We start from the raw sequence: 19053 nt of genomic DNA on the forward strand, positions 1-19053 counted from the left end.
ACATAGGGCTGCTGAGCATTTCCAAGCCCTCTAAGCATTCAAACCGATTGCTGTCCTTTGTATAGGAGAGTCCATCCATCATGTAGCAGTCCAAGTCGACCAACAAGGGGCAGGCACGGACTATTTCGCTTATTTCCATGTGGCCAACACCCTTTATCATGGTCAGGTGGCTGAGATTGTGTCCGATTCTGTCGAGCACTTCCATTACTTCAGCGCAAGAAAATTTGTAGACTTTCAGTTTTCTTAGAAATGTGCTCGTAAGCACCGAAAGTGATCCGGCTTTAGGTGTGTCCAGATATAGGGATTCCAAGTGCGGACAAGTCTTCATAATAACACGAAGCGTCTCCTCATCTGTGCCGGTGTCGTGTAAATAGCGCAGCTTGCAAGTAAAATTCTCGTCAATATTATCATGCACGAACTTCAGCGAAGCACCCACAAATGAGTAGGTGGAGAGTGTCTCCACATTGGGGCAGTGCTCTAATATTAGTGCAATATCTGAGTAGCAGATATTCTCCTCGCCGGGCATGCCAACGTCCACGACCGTTAACTTATCATTACACATACCGTGACTGAGAGACTCTATCCCGATTTCGGTGATGTCTGTCTCGCCGGATATGTCCAATACTTTCAGTTGACTACAGTGTTTGGCAATCACCTCCAGCAGATCGTCGTTGGCAATATATGGTACAAACAACTTGGTCAAGTACTTGCATTTGCGCACGATTTCGAAGAGGTAATGCATGTGCTCCTCCTTGACCCACACTCCCTTCAAGTTGAGCACACGCAATCCAGTGCCCTGGGCGGCAATCACTTGCAGAATCTTCTCATAATACGAAAAGGGGAAGACTTCGGTGACCAAAAACGCTACACTGCCGTTAAGCAGCATTTGCAGACAAGTGAAACGCATATTGGCATCCAGGTAGTCGGAGCTGAGTATGACCCGCAAAAGGTCTTGATATATGTTCCAGGTGGCGCCAGTCTGCTCGAGATATTGATTGATGTCCACCATCACGATGTCGATGTCCAACACAACGTCGGGAGCATACTTGGCGTAGCCGATCGTCGAAACAATCTGGTTTGCCAGTTCGGCCAAGGCACTATCGCTCAACGAGCGAACGCCACACTTTTTAGACATTTTCAAAATTAACGAGTTCTAACGGTTTCTCAGTAAATAAAACGTATGTACGTAGACCGGTTTGTAATATCACCCGGTATTTCTCACTCATTTATGTAAAGGGGAATTGTTGCTATTAGTTCTCGGATTTAATCCGATTCCGTTCAGTTAGACACGTGACTTTCATTTGTTTATAAACATAACAAAGTAAATAAAAACAAATATATGTATGTTTGTATAATTGATGTTTACGTGAGCTCTCTCAAAATGCTCTCATTACTGCTGTATCGTTTACGCTCTCATTTTCCTCACGGCGAAAGCTTCTGTCGCAGGGCAAAAGTTACGTCACTTTTTGTTTATTTTTAAAAATCTGTCTTCAAAACTAGAAAAACATATACATATATTTGCCTGATTTAACAGTATGCGGGCTTTTCAACTATTTCACTTCTTTTAAAACATACAGGTAATGTACCGAGAATACTAAAAACTAATCGAATAATGCCTCAAATCCGTTCAAAAACTGCCAAAAAATTCCTTTAACCCGTGCGCGTAGCCAGAGACATCTTCACGTCTGGCGATCAAAATCGGTACTGCGTTGAATAGCAAAAGCTTTCTGAACGGTATTTTCTATTCTTGAACCGGTAGCGTATATGCACACACACACACATACTTTTCCAAACGAAATTACACTCTTGCATATCGCAAAAATTTGTGAATGCTCTGAAAGGAAACCAACGGATATTTTTACAAGGGACTAGTTAATATCAAATCCAAAGTATCTTTTTGAATACTTGAAGGGTATAAATTAAAAGCTAAAAGACATACTCAATATACATATATATGCATACAGACTTATGTATGAGTAAATAAATTTATATTTAACGATTATTTATATGAAATTTGTATTTGTTGTTGTTGTCTGCAGTCCAGCTATTAAGTGAATGTGGTTTGCAGTTGGAGGTCTGCCCAATTTCGCTCATCTCCGATTAGACTGCAATATAAAGCGATTACTCAGACGTTTCAATAAACTGTGCGTTCGATAATACCATTATGAAATTTTCAGCCAATTAGATTGTTTAATACATAAATGGATCATTCCTACTTTAATGAAGCCATGGGTTCTCCCTTTGCTTTATACTGGATTTTCTGCTGCATCGGTGGGCTTATCGTTTTTGTCCTGATCCTCCTCTAATGATTTCGGAGATTTAACCACGCTTTGTGTAGAGGCATCGTACTTCTCTGTTTCTAATATTTGTGAACCACTTTTACCCGAACTTGATGAGTTCGTAGAAGATTTCGTGGACGATGGATGTATAAAACCTAGACGAGCGACAGGCAGGGCTGTTCCGGGTGTAACGGGATCAAAACGTAATAATTTGCCAAAAAGTGCATGCTGCATAATTGGATATTTGGATAAAATCTATTCAAAAAAATGAAAAATTTGGATAATTTAATGTTTATGGAATATTAAATCTTTATGGAATTATTCTTACCTCCTTTTGGTACATTTTCACCAGACCACTGTTAATTTTTGTCCAACTGGGCACTGCAGAAATGCTCCATAGCTGATTAGAATGTTCCGCAAAATGTCCGGTTTTTACTTGTTTGATATAATCGATGCATCCTATGAACAAATAATCGTCTTTGTACTCGTTTATTATGTCTTCATCAAGAAAACGCGCCGGATCGAAAGGGCTATTAACTATACATTTTGAACATAAATTAATTTGTATAAAATATTATTTGTATTTACTCACAAGATAACTGAGCGCTACCCCAAACAAAAGGAACAAATTGAAAATCGTCAAGAGACCAAACTCCTTGACTACCAGCTGGTTCTAAATGATACTCCTTCTGCAGCCTTCTCACAAAAATTAAATAGCTGTTAAACAGGCGGAGTGCGCAAGCTATACTGTCCTCTTCTGTGAATATTTTAGCCTTGAAGAGCGCACAAAGGAAAAATATAAAAGATAGTTCATGACCAGTTCCGTAATCGATGCGGACAGAGTTGCCAAAGGACTCGCTCAAATATGCTCCTAATTCACTGAACAGATCACACTTCTCTTGCGGTAAGGCTTCTTTCATGAATACGAATATATCCTAGAACATAATCTTGGGATTTCAATTTGTTCATCAATCAAAATTTGTTATTATGTGATAAAAGATAATTAACTCACGCGATGCATTTTGCGAGCCCAAACACGATAGCCTTTGTTTCCGAAGCGAGTTGGTTGATCAACCGGAGGGGATTCATCCACAAGCTTATTGAGTTTATCGAAAATGCCCAAAACATTCTTCATTGTGGGTGAGATGTAGATATTCGGATCATTAATGCGTTTGCCTTGAATTGCATAACTGACAGCATTTATAAAACCCAAAAGGTCATAGTAAGCTTCCGAACGCTGCCATTTGACTATGTCCTGAGGTATCTTTACGTGCTTTGACGGCTCATGACCGCTTAGTGCTTCGACTAAAAATTAAAATATTTAACAAATTTGCAGAATTACACAATTCGCATTTGTTCAACTTACATGGGATGTCAGATTTACGAAACTCATCCATTTTTTAAATTCCAGTAAATTGTAAATATAGTAAAATAATATTGTCCGGTTTTACGAATGGTAAAAAAATGTCAGAAAATTTGTTTTGTTTTAAGTAACCTTGAAGGTTGCAAGGGTTGCTTATACGACTAAATGTAATTTTTGAAAAAAAGGTTTTAGAAATGTGCATGAATTGTTTAGCTTAAAAATATAGATTTTTTGTTGCTACTTTTAGTAAATTACCGTTATTATCTTTAAAACTTATCAGAAATATTGAATATATTATATTGGTTAATGCAAAAAATTAATTAGTTGTTAATTTTTATAAATATTTATAAGGGCAAAACAATCGTCGGTAAAAGAGATTCATATTTCGAAACAAGTATTTTTAGTGTTTTATTTTGATTAAATATTAAAAAAATAATTTCTTCCTTAATAATACCTAACTTCAATTATGTTTTTCTCCACTTGTTACGTTATTGAATTCAACGCCGTTAAATTTATTTCTCCCATGCAACTCTACAAAGTGTAGACGTCAACGAATTAAACACCGGCGTATTAGCGTAATTCTTTAAATTGTTTATAAAGTCTTATTGTTAGTTGCAATATGATTGAGACATTGTATAGCTTACCATTCCAAATATTGGTGCCTCCAAATATTAAAATCCGACGACCGACATGGATTCGTAAACCTTCCCCAATGGTTATGTTTTCCATTGTGCTACTGTCGTATTTCCTCGTCACCGGTGGTAAGCAACAACGCCTACATGATATACACAGTAAATGTTTTCTCATATATGTATATGTATCTGTATAGGAATTATATACGATGTAATTGTGGAGCCACCAAGTGTAGGAGCTACGGTAGATGAACATGGGCATTCTCGGCCAGTCGCTTTTATGCCTTACCGAGTAAATGGTCAATATATAATGGAGGGATTGGCTAGCAGTTTTCTGTTCACTATAGGAGGCCTAGGATTCATCATAATGGATCAAACACATATACCAGGAAAAACAAACCTCAATCGTTTTCTTTTAACCGCGATGGGATTTATATTTATACTAGTTTCATTTTTCACGACTTGGTTATTTATGCGTATGAAATTACCCAGCTACTTGCAGCCATGAGTGAAAATCGAGTTTGGCTTTGGGTTCTCGAACATTTTGTAATACATTTTTGCGATCTACGTTAAATAAATATTATAAAAAAAGCTGTGTCTACAGTGTACGTTCTTACTTAGTTATTTAAACCAACTGTTTTAAGTTAAATTGAAAATTTTATTTATCATATGTCACTTACTCATATCTAGTTGTATTGCAATATAATATCATAAATGCACATTGGAAGTACATAAAACATGATTTTTTTAATTAATGTATTTTTTCGAATTTTTACAATTTTGATATTTAATACCGTATAATTATAATTCAACTATAATAAATAAAACGTACCTATTTCAAATATTCGTAAAAGTACATATTCTTAGTTTTATAAACTTGAAATTGAATGAAATTTTTTTTTCATAGTAAGCAATACTTCCAAGGATCAATGAATTACCTTGTGGCAGTAATAGCATTTAATTTTCATAATCTTGTGTGTCACCGTTCATGAAAAATATTTGATACATTCATTGCAATTTACAATAGCATATGATTTTTAGCTTCAAATTCGAGTTATTTATATAATTTAATTACAATGAAATCAATACATAAGTTATGGACTATATATATACGTATTAATTTAGTTGCAATAACATTCATATATTCGAGTAAATGTTATTTATAAATACAAATACATAAGTGTAGTTCATAATGGCTTACATAAATAATCTAATTCAGTTGAGATTCATTTAATTCTATTATAAAATACTACAACAAGGAAAATACTAAATATAAGTGTGTAACTTTGGCTATTTTTAAACATACAATCGTATAAATGCTGTTTTTAAATGCCGGTTGGATTGTTGTGCTCTTAAAGTCTTATGCGAAAAGAACTGTAGAAAAGAAAAACCAATTACTTATAATTTTTCAAAACACCATCAATCATACTTAAGAAAGTCTCTAGACTTATCAGTGACATGCTCGAATTCTGGAAACGACAATGCTCCATCATCATCGAAATCCGCTTCTGCTAGAATGCAGTGAATAATCTCTTTCATATCGCAGTCATCTAATTTGTTTTCTGGGCCGCATAATCGTTCAATAACTTGTTTCAAATCCGAAACACCAAGCATATCATCACCATCGAAATCTGATATCGAATTATGTTACATTAACTTAAAACCATAAAACCATTATATTCCATCATTTTACCCCAAATGCGAAAAGCATATTCCGCTTTTAATTTTTTTGGGCAAGCATCACTAAATACGTTCATCATGTCTAAAAAGTCTTCAAACGTCATATCACCATCCTCACTTGAGCTAAACACTTTACATATTCGATCACCGAAAGGGTTTACACGCAATTCTGGATATTGTAATATTTTGCTCATTGACAATTTGGCATTCTTGTTGTGTCCAACTTTTTCGGGTGCAAGGCTTTTAAATTTTTTATGAGCACTGCAAAGAAATGTGAACTCAAGCGATATTATGCATTTTAGTTATTACTTACAGGAGTATCTCTTTCTTCGAAAAAAATGTCAAGTCCTATAAATAAAAAAATAGTTTAATAATTACTTAATAGGGCATTGAAGCAATTAACTTCGTAATCTTGTAACTCCTCGTCAGTGAATTGGCTCTTTGTCTGTCCCATTTCGCTTCTTCAAAAGGTAAACGCGCAATTATTCCGCCAGCTGTGTCTGATCTCAGAAAGCCACTCCCACAATCCTTTCGTCGTTAGCAGATTCTCAATTCATTGCAAAATTATTCACTTATTCCCCATAAATATAAAAAATTACCACCGCATTTGTGACTTAATTGAAATAAGTTCCCAATAAGGGATACCAAAACAATTTGCGAAAAGATGCTGATGCTGCTACTGCTGCTGATTGCAGAGAACAGTAAATTTTGACGTTCTCTCCTGATTGTCAGAAGTCTCTACTCTTTATTTTATTTCTTTATTTACGAATGAGAGACCTGCATAAACGAAAAAACAGGTGATGCAGAGAAAAAATTAATCCCTCACTGCTTCAATTTTTAAGAAAAATTTTGTATTTTCTAAAACATCAAAAAATATATACAATCAAATTAACAGATTATAATTAATTATATGTTAGTTGATTTAATTGAAAACATAAAATACAAAAGTTTGGAAATTATTTTCACTTATTTTTAATAAAGTGTTCGAACAATTTAAAACCTAAATGCAACCCAGTTTCATAGGAAACCAAATAAAAAAAAAACAAAAACTTAGCGCAGAAATGAAAAAGTGAAAGAAATCTTTTTAACAAAAGGATTTCATGGGGCGGAGTTTATAATTCTTAACGATGAAACGATACTGTTTCCGTGCATCTTAAGCATATTTTTAATATCATGTGCAATAGTTAATAAAAGAAGAATTAGTGTTTTTGAAACCGCTGAACCAGCTGGCAATCTAGATATACAGAAAACTGCAGTTCGACCTTTGAGAAAGAAGCATTCGCGGCTGAAAATCAGAATTGAAAAACAAAAAATCAACTCGCTGGTGATGTGAAAAAATACGTGAAAATGTTCCTTAAGATATTGTAAGAAATAAAGCACCTTTAAGATAGACTTAATGCCCGAGAATTAATAATCAAATGTGAAGCGCTGAACCGCTGTGATATTAACTGGATGAAGCTTGGATTGTCATGAATTGTACCAGTACAAAAAGACAACAATCCACAACAACTACACCAATTAATAGTTCAGAACCAGGGCCCTTCATTTCAGCATCACCATCACCAATTTTAGAGACTCCCTTAATAGATCAAAGAAGCAACGTTGGAATCTCAGACTCATCTATACTTACTAGTACTGTTGAATATACTGACTTAAAGAAGAGAAGGCCAACACCTCCCCCAAGATTAGGAAGGGCCCCAAAAATTACTTCCGCTGCGGCGCCGGCTCATCAAACGCTGATGTAAGTATAACTTTGCTTGATGTTTAAAGTTCACTTGATTGTTACTAAACTATTCCAAATTTGGTTCTCAATACATAATATAATTTAATGAACTTAGCATGTTCTTTGCATTAACATAATCGCTCTTTTCTCATAACCTAGTTAATATAATTAGTGCTTAACTTTTAATTGAAATCACAACATTTGAAACCCTCATAAGGAAGTAGTGCCAAAACCTAATACCAATATGAAGGCTTTTAATTTTTATCTATTATAGGATAAAAGGTTTTATATTTCAACTTCTGTAAGACTTGCATGCAATTATTATTGTTACGAAGTAAATTAACAACTAGCAAAAATATTTGAAAAATCTATTAATGTACATACATATAAGAATAAACGTAGTTCATTATTGAATCAAGCTCTATACAAAGTTACAGTTAGTTTATTCATACAAATTTGTTTATTGCAACAGACATATATGTACGTGCTACAAGAACTTATTGAAATAATTGGAAACATGATATAAATTGAAGATGTAAAATCGACAACGATAATAGTAACTTGCGCTAATTTTCTTCTCGGAATTCTCTTGAATGTGACATTTTAGCATTTTGTTCTCTACTAACTTTATAATTGTTGTTACTATTTTTGATTCAGTCGCCGAGTTGCCTTTTTCTATTAGCGTACGTCGCGATAACCACTTTACTCTGCGCTGCTCTACATAGACTGTTTAAAACGTGCCCGCATCAGTTAGAGCATTTGATCACCCATTGTTCATACATACAGTTGTACCACATTCGCGGCCTCTAATCATTCATTCATAACTAAATGTACATTGATGTACCAAGGCTGTTAATTGATTAATTAAATGAAATGTAGGTATGCATTATTATTTCAAATAACTAGATGTTTGTAAAGTGAAGTGTGCAGAAGAATCTTCAATCAAGTAATATTGCATATAAAAAACATAAAAGCACACAGCTGTTTGATGTCCTGGAAAACATATGTATGAGAAAACAAGCGAAAGCCAAAAATGTAAAATATTGATTATTCACAAGTCTACCTATATAACGAATAGTTGCAGCAGTGTGTGATACTCGTGTTGAAAGAACAAGTTTAATTTATGTACGTTTTGCAAACATAATTTAAGCAAGTGATATTTTTACTGAACGTCATTTAAAGAGGTGTGAAATATTGCTTCAAGTCTCAAGCCACTCTTTTATCTTTCTCGAGCTAAACTAAATCCATCGAAAATGTTCTTAAATGTTTGTACATATGTACGTTTTAGCATGGTACTGTAGAACTTAAAAACAAATAAACAATTTGAGTTGATTTATTGAGGTTGGGAAAGTACTATTATATTCGTATAGCTAAAATGTATTCAATCATTTGTTGATAATTACATATACATATACCATACATACATAAGTATTTTGTTATCTCGCAATAAAACCACACATTAATATATCAACCTATACATTTGTGAGTCTAAACATTTTCTTAAATTCATGCCCATTGTGTTACTAAGAAACAATAGTACCAATAAAAATTACTGAAACTATTCTGACAATAATACATTAGTTTCGATTGTTAAATCTCATTTGACTATTATGAACGTTTTATAGTCAAGTGATATGCTATAATTATCAAATTTTCGTTTGATCATTGTTACAATTTTTTAGGGAATAGGTTCAGCTATTAATAACAGCAGGTTTTTGTTCATACATGCGATACTATCACTTCTAGAACCATATTTCTATCAATAAACCATGACTTAATCCCTTTATAAAAGGATTCGTATTCAAATTGTGCCCTTGAAATTGGTTTTGTGGTTCCAATTTGTTAGAATGTTACTGTCACTATCTCTATATACCTGAGTAGATAGACATTCGATAAGCAAATCCATACTTTTATGACCACTGTAATAGATTCCATCACTTTTTAATAACAAAACCTTTGGGTTTTGCAGAGTTTTTGCACAAGAGTTAGTCTAACCTTGTTGTTGGTCGAATAGACACATTTGTTCAATACGCGTATTTATTTATATAATATGCTATCATAAATCCATAAATAACTGAGACACATTTGATTTAGCATGTCGAGGCGTGTGGAATATTTTGTGATTTGGTAAAATTCAATCCGAGTTATTAATATTAACCTGATATGCTGTATAAATCTTGCAAGTGGTGTGGTGTACAAACATATGTAGCTCTCAATATTAATCAGCTCTTTGTGTTATTTGCTCGTGAATTTAAATGTTTTCTTTTACCTACCTTACTTACATTTAACGTATAATTGAGATTGTATTTTACATATTTATAATTTTTAATTTGAATTTTTGTTTTTATTTTATTGTTTGTTTTTTTTTACCGTAAATTCTTGTAGGATAAAAAATATTGAGAGCATATCAACTCATGCGAACGCTGAGGAAAAAGATGAAGAAAAGGAAGAGAAAGATATTTGTGGTACCAACAGGTAGGTATTCGCATATGGTTGAAATTAGATTTACTTTGCTCCTCCGCTGTAATGAAATCACAAATATGTACGCATTTCGTAACGAATCGTTTGAAATATAACTTTTAATATTGCACTCACCTTTCATTTGCATACTTGTGAAATTCTGCATGCACTGTTTTCGAATAAATATTTTGCACTACTTATTTTACTCAAGCAATGTTGTATGTAAAGACTTAAATTATTCCCATTGTTTTTCGCAGGAAATCTTCCATCGCCGAAGAAATTGGTGCAGCACAGGTCAATAAACTAAAACCAATTAAAGAGGGGGCCGAAGATACCAAGTCTATAAACACTAATAATACTAAAACCGATAGCGACGCAGCCGCTATAGTTTCTAGTGACGTCCAAGAACTCGGAGGCGGCGATTCGAAATTGACGATTAAAGCGTTCTCATCTAGCACACTTAAAGTAGAGACAGGTGTTCACGTCCCTAACTCTTTTACGTCCGAACCAAATTTGGTCTCTACTGGGACTAACAAATCCATACAGAGCACCGTTAAATTCTCAACAGTAACGGAAACCCTCGAATGTGGACTCAGCGACGCTGACAAAGCCGAAAGGGAAAATCAAAACTTAGCGATTGGGACCACATCGGACGGATTATTGTCTAAGGCGTCTAATAGCGGAGAAAGTTCACTAAGTCGAGAAAATTCAATTGTTTTAGGAAAAAACAAATTGCCGAAAACACCATCGTTTTCAAAATTATCCAGTAGTTTGCAGAGTTCGCTGGGAGCACTTAGCGGCAGCCGCCCTGATGAGGTGAGTTTAGTGAACTTGTGTAAGCTCTTCTCTATAGTTATGACAGAAGTGTTCGCGTACTTGCTGGTTGCGTAGGTTGAATTGCACGGAGCGTACAGAGTTTTAATTTTGTTCGAAACATTACATTCGCAGTTGCATATTTAGAATAAAGCTTAGCATCACTAGCAGACAATATGGGTGTGGTGATGAGTTTGATGCTACTATCCGCCGTCTGTGAACAATTAACATATCAGCTTAAACAGGTAAACTTAAACTTCGTTTTATTTTGCATTTCCTCTTATTTATCATGTCAAATCTGCTTGTTAGCTGATGAGTTTATGTACATACTTATGTACTATATGAACTTAGGAATTCGTTAGCTCAATCAATGCATTTTAGTTAGCAAGGTACTAGTCCCCTGGGTAATTCAATTGATGTTCAACTCAACTAAATGCCTTGGGGCAAAATTAATTGCGGAGTATTTTCCATATAAGTAATCTAACTTTGTGCTGCTAAAGTATTGGAAAAGCTCTTTATGAGTTTGAACCTATCTATCATTGTATTTATCTCAACTTTTTACGTTTTGGAGCTTTCATTGATAAGAAGTATATATGTACATATTCATTTTAATACACTTTAGTACGGTTAGCTTTTTGCAAATACACAAACATACATTTATCAGAAAACAATATTTTTTTTTGCTATATTTCGTAGTAGAAACTTGTAGAGCGTCTTATCAATCACAAACATACAGGAGTTATAATCACAACCAGCGATCAACAGCTGTGTGCCTCATTGTGCTTGCCGTGCTTTTAGTTATCGCCAGTTGCATACGATTGGTCAGGTTTTGTCTGTTTTGCCAATGGTATCATTAGAGAGCGAACTTATCACTTCTGGCATTGGCATTGGTAATAATTGATATCCACTAGTTGAGGCCGAAAGAGTGACAAACCAAATGTTTATTTTTTAAAGTCGCCAAGTAGCGATAGCCCGACATTCAGATTTACCAGTCGATTACAGGCGGTTGTTGTGGAATAAAATCAGCATATGGCAGCGAGTAAGATTTTTTGCTTACTCATTTAATTTGTGTTTATGAGTAATCTGATATTTGTTTTGTGAATTGTCTCATCCGATTCGTTTGCGATTCATATTGCATTATATGCAAGTTTTATCATTGCATCAGTGATCCTCAAAACTAAAGAAGTTTGAGTCAAAACAAATTTATTTGTAAAATTCTGTAATATTTACAAAAGTATTATAAGGTAAGTTGCTTGTGTGCTTTTTCACCTTGTGAATTATATTATTTTTTATCTTCAAACGTTACTAATCTTTATCGGTAATTGTGGAGAGATAACATAGCAGTTAAATTTTATTTGAACCAAATGAACACCTGTGACACCGCGTATGTTATAATTTATGACGCCATATATTTTGGTAGACGGAAATTCACTGTCGGCTCTGTTCCCGAAATCCCCCTTTATTACATTATGCATTCCCTAAACTCACAATTGATATTCTTAACTAACATACTGACATTTCTTGTTTGGTCTCTTTTTAGGACACTATCAGCAAGTCAAGCGATACTTCTGGTGAGCTAGTGCGCGGTATATGTGACGATTCGAGTGCTCTTGATAAACCAAAAGGTGGATCGCGGCTTTCGGAACGAGCTAAAAAGAAGTCTTGGTACAACGTCCTTTATCCGAATTACAAATCTCGCGCAGAAGATTTCAAGAAGCTTTTCAAAGAAGTACCGTGCGAGGAGCGACTTATTGTCGGTGCGTACAAGACTATACTCAAATCTCAAATCGATAATTATAGCAATAATTTTTCGGATTTTTTTTTAGATTACTCGTGTGCACTACAGCGCGACATTTTAGTGCAGGGACGCTTGTATGTCTCACAGAATTATGTTTGTTTTCATGCTAATATATTCCGATGGGAAACCTACTTAACCATACGATGGAAGGATGTCACGTCAATAACAAAGGAAAAAACTGCTCTTGTCATACCAAATGCCATTTCGATTTGTACTGCTAAGGAAAAGTACTTTTTTGCCACATTCACAACACGTGACAAGGCGTTTTTGATGCTCTTTCGAGTATGGCAGAATACATTGATGAACAAGCAAATGCTACCGCAAGAAATATGGCAATGGGTGCATAATTGTTACGGCGATGAACTTGGTTTGACCACAGACGACGAAGAAGATTACATTGATCCAACTACAGTACCCCCAGAGAACGAAGGTGATATTGATTATGCATCAGCACTAGAAGACGCAACCTCTATTGTTAGCTCAACCCTCACAAGTGAATACAACACAGCACATTCAACACAAAACGTCAACAATAGCGGTGGCAATAGCTCCAGCACAAGCAGTGGCGGCGGTGGCGGCGGCACCAAATCAAAAGCTAAGACATACTTTTTCAGTTCGAATAAATCGATTGCGAACACTTCGACCACAACGTCGGCAAGCGGTTCGGATAACAAAACAAGTGACAATAACATACGCGAACGTGAAAGCGATTCCAAAAACAGAATGAACGCGAAGGAATTAACATTGACTTCGGTGAAGCCGGAAGATGAGGCTGCCAAGTGTAAGACGGGCAGTTATAATGCGAATGAAAGTAGCAGCGGCGCCAGTAAAGAGTCAAAAAGTTCAACGCTTAAACCACAACCGCATGAAAAGCGCAAAGTTTCAAAAAGTACACGTGTCCGTGATGAGGCGGCAAGCAATAATCAAACCAATTTGCCTACAGACGTCTCTGGTTCCAGTGACTCTGAAGAGAATAAAGCTCCGTAAGTTAATTTTTGAAATTATTCTGCTTGCTAATTGAAATTGACTTTACAAATTGTTTTGTTTCAGTTTTGTTGCAACGGCGGAATGCACATCAGCACATGAAGGCCGTCAATTAGTACACACAATACTTCCCATTAATGTAGATACGCTGTTCAACTTGCTCTTCTCAAAATCCAAATTCCTGATGGATTTCCATGCGATGCGCAAAACCGAGAATATGTCCTTCGGCGAGTGGGTAACTGATGAGAACGGCAAAAAGACGCGCGCCTTCAGCTTAACAGTGCAGTTATTAGCTTCCGTGGGACCAAAAACAGCCAGGGTATACGAAATAATAAAATGCTTTTGATCATACAGAAAATACATAGGCATTTACTAACCTTGTTTTACGTGCATTCTCTGTTGCCTACTTTTAGGTGACCGAGACACAGGAAATACGCGACTGTAGCAAACCCGGTGAACTGTATTCCATAGATGTAACTAGTGTTAACGCTGGCATTCCATATGCTGATAGTTTTAGTGTTTTAATGCATTACTGCTTAATGAGGTAAACCCAGTTCCGAAATCAGAAATCAAAATGCAGTGATCCTCTAAAGCAATTTTCGATCGTTTACAGAACTGTTGATGACCATACAATGTTGTCTGTTCATGCGCAAATTAAATACAAAAAATCAATTTGGGGCGTCGTTAAGGGCTTTATAGAGAAGAACACATGGGCCGGTTTGGAGGAGTATTTTAACGCCATGCAGCAAGCGGTCCAAAGTGAAACCTGCATACCACCCGCCAAAGCAAAAGGACGGCGCCCACGCCGCGGTAAGCACTACAAACTAACAATCAACACTACTAATGTCACTGCTCACGACAAAATTGATCAATATTCGTATAATAAAACTGCCGTTTCGACCATTGATGCCACCATCTTTTTTGATACTGCCATTGCCACTGCTACCACTATCACCGCCACTACTTCTATTGCTTCTATTCCAACTGCAAAACTCACGTTCACCACAAAGTCCCCCTCTAGTAGTGTGAACACCACCACCACCGTCACTAACAATCACAATCGACAAAGCAATAGCCCACATCATCAACACAACCACCTCCATTGCATTAACAGTGTTGAAGGTGTTGATGCTAAACATCCACATCAGAAACACTTCGGCCACCATCATAACCATCACCAAGTGCTTCGTCAAAATCCTTGGCTCGATAACCATAAATACGAAATTAGCAACCGACAACTACAAAACTCAATTCACAAAGTCTTACAAGTGCATAAGGAAAATGTGAATTCCAATAGCAATGAAGGTATAATTGCAGTGCCTCCTGTAGATTATCCTTAACATGAACTCATCCTGCATGAAGTAGACTAATGTGAATTCGGCTTCCTCCTCAATACACAGACTTATAAATCGTTTACTATGGGTCCAAACGTGTCAAGTCCATTTTTTCAAATTTTAGGAGAGAGGATTCGCCTAAAAACTATCAAAATCTCCAGAAATATCAGTGAATTTTTACACTTGCTTCCCTCTCAAAAAAGTGGACTCGACACCTTTTCACCCCAAGCCAATGAAATTTTACACTGGATTTATAGTCGTTCGAAAATTATGATGCCGATGAGTTTGATTTAGTAACTTTTTTCGTTGTTTTGTTTTTGGACAATAGTAAGCAGTGCAACACGGCTTGCAGTTATGCTTTTCAACGGTTGTTAACAAAAAACAACGATCACGGTTTCTGGAGCTGGTGCTTGTCGCTATCGACTTGGTGGCCTGCGTTGTATAATTTTTATTGCAGACACAAACATTTATTTTACTTTAAACATGCGTACATCACATACACTTGCACTTACTGTATTTGTATCAAAATTCACCTCCGCATGTTGAAAATATCCTCCGTCAGTTCCTCATCATATCCTTTCTTTATTTTTTACTTTCTTCTCTAAAGGTACGGCGGCTCAAGTTCGTCCCACGGAGGATGTGCCCGAAGCTCAGACCAAAAGTGAAGCAGTTGAAGTGGCAGTAGCCACCAGTCGACGCAACACCCCGCGGCTACCCCTTGTCGCAGCACAGCAATCGCCAATCGAAGCAGAACCACAAAACAAACATAAATGGCTGTCGGTGTTTGTGCTTGCCTTATTGTTTTTCTTAATCGCTCTAAATGTAATACTCCTACTCAAGCTTTGGGCACTGGAAGAGCGCATTGACGACGATATAAGCAATAGGGTGCGCTTACCGAATTTGGCTGCTTTGAGGTGAGTTTTGTGCCAGCCAACTGATACCGATATTGATTCACATTATTCTCACACTTCTAGGGAATTGCCGAATTCGAATGAGGAGTGGGTGGAGTTGTTGCGCCAGCAGGAGATCTTGCATGAGGCGGAGTTAAAGAAGTGGCACAAAGTGCTGCAAACTGCCATCGAATTGCTGAAAAAGGTGAGCGCCGTGTGCGAATTTATTTACAAGAATGATAAACTAACACAACAGATCGAAAAAATCCATGAGGAGCTCTAGTTTTAAGCTCACACGCAACTGAAATGGCCATTGCATGCACATGACCATTGAGCAAGTTTGTGGAAGGGAGTTTCATGTCAATAAACAGTAATTTTCATACCAGTTATCCACAAAACAATTGCAACATATTTATAACGTCATACCCCCGTAATTTATTGTTAAGCTTTCAAGAATTATGCATTAAGACTCATTATAACCTAAAAATTAAAATGTAGCAAATTATCTAATGAGTAACCTCTAAAGCACTGATATATGTATGTATGTTTATATGCGTTAATTGCTTCGTTCATAACATAACCTAAGTTCACAATCCACTCTGAGTTCTTCACTGCAAGAATTTCCCAGGTTAATCAAAATCACGAGTGAACAAATTTATTCATTGATTCATTGGACATTTGAAAAATTGTATTCAGTTAGAGAAAATCTATGGTAACAACTCGCGCTGAGCATACTTCTCTCTTGCCATATAAACAGACTATAACTGTAACTAATTGCTCTATATTGTCATTGTTCTGTTAATTTTAATAACAACTTTACACTTTTTTTCTTAATTTATTTGGACCAATTGACTTACCAAAAAATTATCGGTTTTTACGTATCATTTCAGACTGAACGAACGTTGGCCGCTCTCATATTTCGATAGACTACTTGCTCTGTGATTGATTGCACAGAGAGACACAAATTGCAATAGTTAGCGCTAAGAAGTAAATCATGAGAGTAAGAGATTAAATGAAACCGAACTCATTCAGAATATAGTCTCCTAATTGCCCGGTTTCGATTCGCTTATTGGCATAAATTTGAGCGGACTAAAATGAGATTTAAAGCCCGCGAAGCTTTCGAAACAATGTCACAAACACTTTTCTTCTAGCTGAGCGCAGCAAACTGCCACTAGATTTCCGCTAGTTTTTTTTTATATATTTGTTATAAATTTCAATATTCAATTTCAAAAATTCAGAGGCACATTGTGTTTGCTAAGCTAAATTTGTCTATTTAGTTTTATTTAAAAATAGCTTATACCTACTAATTATGAAGATAAAGTGCGATTTGTTGCTTAGACTTTAGTTTAGTTAAAATTAGCAATTTACAAATTGAATATATTATAAAGATTTTGTATGTACATATATATATATATCCAAAATGTACCGTTGTATTTGTATTATTGTAGTATAGTGTAAGCCTAAGGTATTATTGCGGTTATTTGCCAAGCATCGTCAGCCGACTTATTGTTAAACCAAAATTGTAGTCGTTTCAGCAGCGTCTAACGGGTTATAAGGCGCATGGTTTTATTGTTGTTGCAAAAGCAATTTGTTTAAAATTGCTTTCAGCTTCGTTTCTGTTTTCGAAGCTTTCCAATACAAGCAAGCAATAATAAAGCCAGGCACTCAAGCACACACCGGAAATTTTCCATCGCGCGCTGAAAACAACAAAGCAATAGAATGGAAAACCACACACATACCTGCGTATGTATGTATGCGCGTGTGCTTGAACGAAGTCTTTTTGAGCCCGACTATTTTGTTGGATTATTATAAGTGTTAGTACGTACATATTTGTAGTATTTTAGTATATATATTTTTGTAACGGATATTTTGAAGCTCCATTTAATAATGATATGATTAATGCATGCGAATGAAAAAGACAAAAACATTTAGGAGGCTAGCCGAAAATACATATTTTCAACGGTGTTAGGTAAACTGCATAACTGTTAATGAGTGAGGGAAACCTCGAATAAATAGTATTGTTGCAAACAGAAAGTATCTCATAAATGTGAAAAACGCAAATGCATCTATATAAGTTATAACACAGACCTACAAAGACTTGGGGGCCAACGGTTCCAAAGCGTGTCATTTTAATAATTGTACAACGTTAGTGAAGAACCGTAATTATAAATTTGAAAATTACTGTCGCCCCGCAACTTTAGAAGATAGTGGTGTGAGCGCAGCCTAGCTAAAACAGTTACATATGTAAGTAAATATAAGCGACTTGGCCAATAGCAATAACTTTGCAATACGCAACGGCAGCTTAAGTAAATTAAAGTGTTGGAACAAATTCAAATTTATACAAATATTGTCAATGGAACTCAATTGTGGAAATTCAATAAAAAATATACTGAAAATCTTTAATTATACAAATAAAGTTCGCTTTGTTTATAATCAATCAATGGAATCATCTCACAATCCTACACCTTATTTTATTGGCGGCTCAGCCTAAATGTATGCCACAAATTTCGATTTGCTTTTAAAGAGTGGCCAACGCTGGAAATTCTCAATACAAACATATACATATCTACATGTCATGTACATTCATACATACATACATGTACAGCCAGACTTCCTTATAGTGAACTTCCATACAAAGAAGCTCTCATTATATTGAATTAATTTCGAAGACGCCATTTTTTCGTTCTACTTTCGGTGAATTTGTGTCTCCTTATAATAAATTTCAATATAATTAAGTTTTCTATATAATTAACAATGTTACAGCTGGAAATTCAAGCCTCATAGTTTTTGTCTCCATAAAGTGAAATATTTCAAATATGTCGTAGTTACACTGTTATTGAGTGTTCCCAGAAATTGATAAAGTATAAAAAGGGGAAACTCCAAAATATAATAGGGGCTTCAGCTCTGGAGTTGTATTCCGTGATTTAAGTTTCAGTGACACATCGAAGCAGCATTTAATTTGAAAAAAAGTTCTTGGTTATGATCAAATATAGAGAAGGGAAGACAAAATAAAGTAATTTTGGAATTCATCAAAGCATTTTATCAAATATTGAGGACTACAAGAAGGTTGATATTAGTGTAAAGACCTGGGACATTC

The 19053-nt window shown here is 35.6% G+C and overlaps 5 protein-coding genes and 1 long non-coding RNA gene across 9 annotated transcripts; 3 read left to right on the forward strand and 3 right to left on the reverse strand.

The window, feature by feature from the left end:
- Positions 1 to 7: 7 nt before the first annotated feature.
- LOC125775284 (uncharacterized) lies at positions 8 to 1826 on the reverse strand (the record flags this gene model as incomplete). The annotated part of the gene is made up of 1 exon (XM_049461338.1): positions 8 to 1826. A coding segment is annotated over exon 1 (1128 nt), but the record flags the coding sequence as incomplete, so codon positions are not given.
- Positions 1827 to 1949: 123 nt separating this feature from the next.
- LOC105229251 (serine/threonine-protein phosphatase 2A activator) lies at positions 1950 to 3805 on the reverse strand. Its single transcript, XM_011209395.4, has 6 exons — positions 3646 to 3805; positions 3292 to 3584; positions 2872 to 3214; positions 2608 to 2816; positions 2161 to 2534; positions 1950 to 2105 (listed from the first exon to the last, which is right to left on the reverse strand). Exons 1-5 carry the CDS (start codon positions 3674 to 3676, stop codon positions 2247 to 2249), a joined length of 1164 nt encoding a protein of 387 aa, XP_011207697.2. The 5' UTR covers positions 3677 to 3805; the 3' UTR covers positions 1950 to 2105; positions 2161 to 2246.
- A 356-nt stretch (positions 3806 to 4161) lies between these two features.
- LOC105229252 (putative oligosaccharyltransferase complex subunit CG9662) lies at positions 4162 to 5118 on the forward strand. Its single transcript, XM_011209396.4, has 2 exons — positions 4162 to 4403; positions 4472 to 5118. Exons 1-2 carry the CDS (start codon positions 4262 to 4264, stop codon positions 4780 to 4782), a joined length of 453 nt encoding a protein of 150 aa, XP_011207698.1. The 5' UTR covers positions 4162 to 4261; the 3' UTR covers positions 4783 to 5118.
- Positions 4859 to 6706, reverse strand: LOC105229253 (calcium and integrin-binding protein 1). The gene is made up of 5 exons (XM_011209398.4): positions 6358 to 6706; positions 6268 to 6302; positions 5968 to 6215; positions 5704 to 5905; positions 4859 to 5648 (listed from the first exon to the last, which is right to left on the reverse strand). The coding sequence occupies exons 1-5, from the start codon at positions 6406 to 6408 to the stop codon at positions 5627 to 5629; spliced, it is 558 nt and encodes a 185-aa protein (XP_011207700.1). The 5' UTR covers positions 6409 to 6706; the 3' UTR covers positions 4859 to 5626.
- Positions 6707 to 6983: 277 nt separating this feature from the next.
- LOC105229254 (protein Aster-B) lies at positions 6984 to 18372 on the forward strand. 4 transcript variants are annotated; one of them, XM_011209400.4, is made up of 11 exons: positions 6988 to 7695; positions 10063 to 10152; positions 10395 to 10953; positions 12491 to 12707; positions 12777 to 13731; positions 13799 to 14051; positions 14146 to 14276; positions 14346 to 14542; positions 15674 to 15980; positions 16041 to 16161; positions 16847 to 18372. In XM_011209400.4, the coding sequence occupies exons 1-11, from the start codon at positions 7424 to 7426 to the stop codon at positions 16880 to 16882; spliced, it is 3138 nt and encodes a 1045-aa protein (XP_011207702.2). In that variant the 5' UTR covers positions 6988 to 7423; the 3' UTR covers positions 16883 to 18372. The 4 variants fall into 4 exon arrangements, with proteins under 4 accessions (XP_011207701.2, XP_029407444.2, XP_011207702.2 ...); XM_011209399.4 differs by having other exon boundaries at positions 6984 to 7695; positions 16041 to 18372; XM_019991457.3 differs by lacking the exon at positions 6988 to 7695 and adding an exon at positions 9656 to 9804 and having other exon boundaries at positions 16041 to 18372.
- On the forward strand, positions 11063 to 11989 carry LOC125779971 (uncharacterized). Its single transcript, XR_007423484.1, has 3 exons — positions 11063 to 11195; positions 11647 to 11840; positions 11905 to 11989. It is a non-coding gene; the product is annotated as an uncharacterized LOC125779971 (long non-coding RNA).
- Positions 18373 to 19053: the final 681 nt, after the last annotated feature.

The sequence above is a fragment of the Bactrocera dorsalis genome, unplaced genomic scaffold, assembly GCF_023373825.1.
Source record: "Bactrocera dorsalis isolate Fly_Bdor unplaced genomic scaffold, ASM2337382v1 BdCtg021, whole genome shotgun sequence".
Taxonomy (NCBI): Eukaryota; Metazoa; Arthropoda; class Insecta; order Diptera; family Tephritidae; genus Bactrocera; species Bactrocera dorsalis.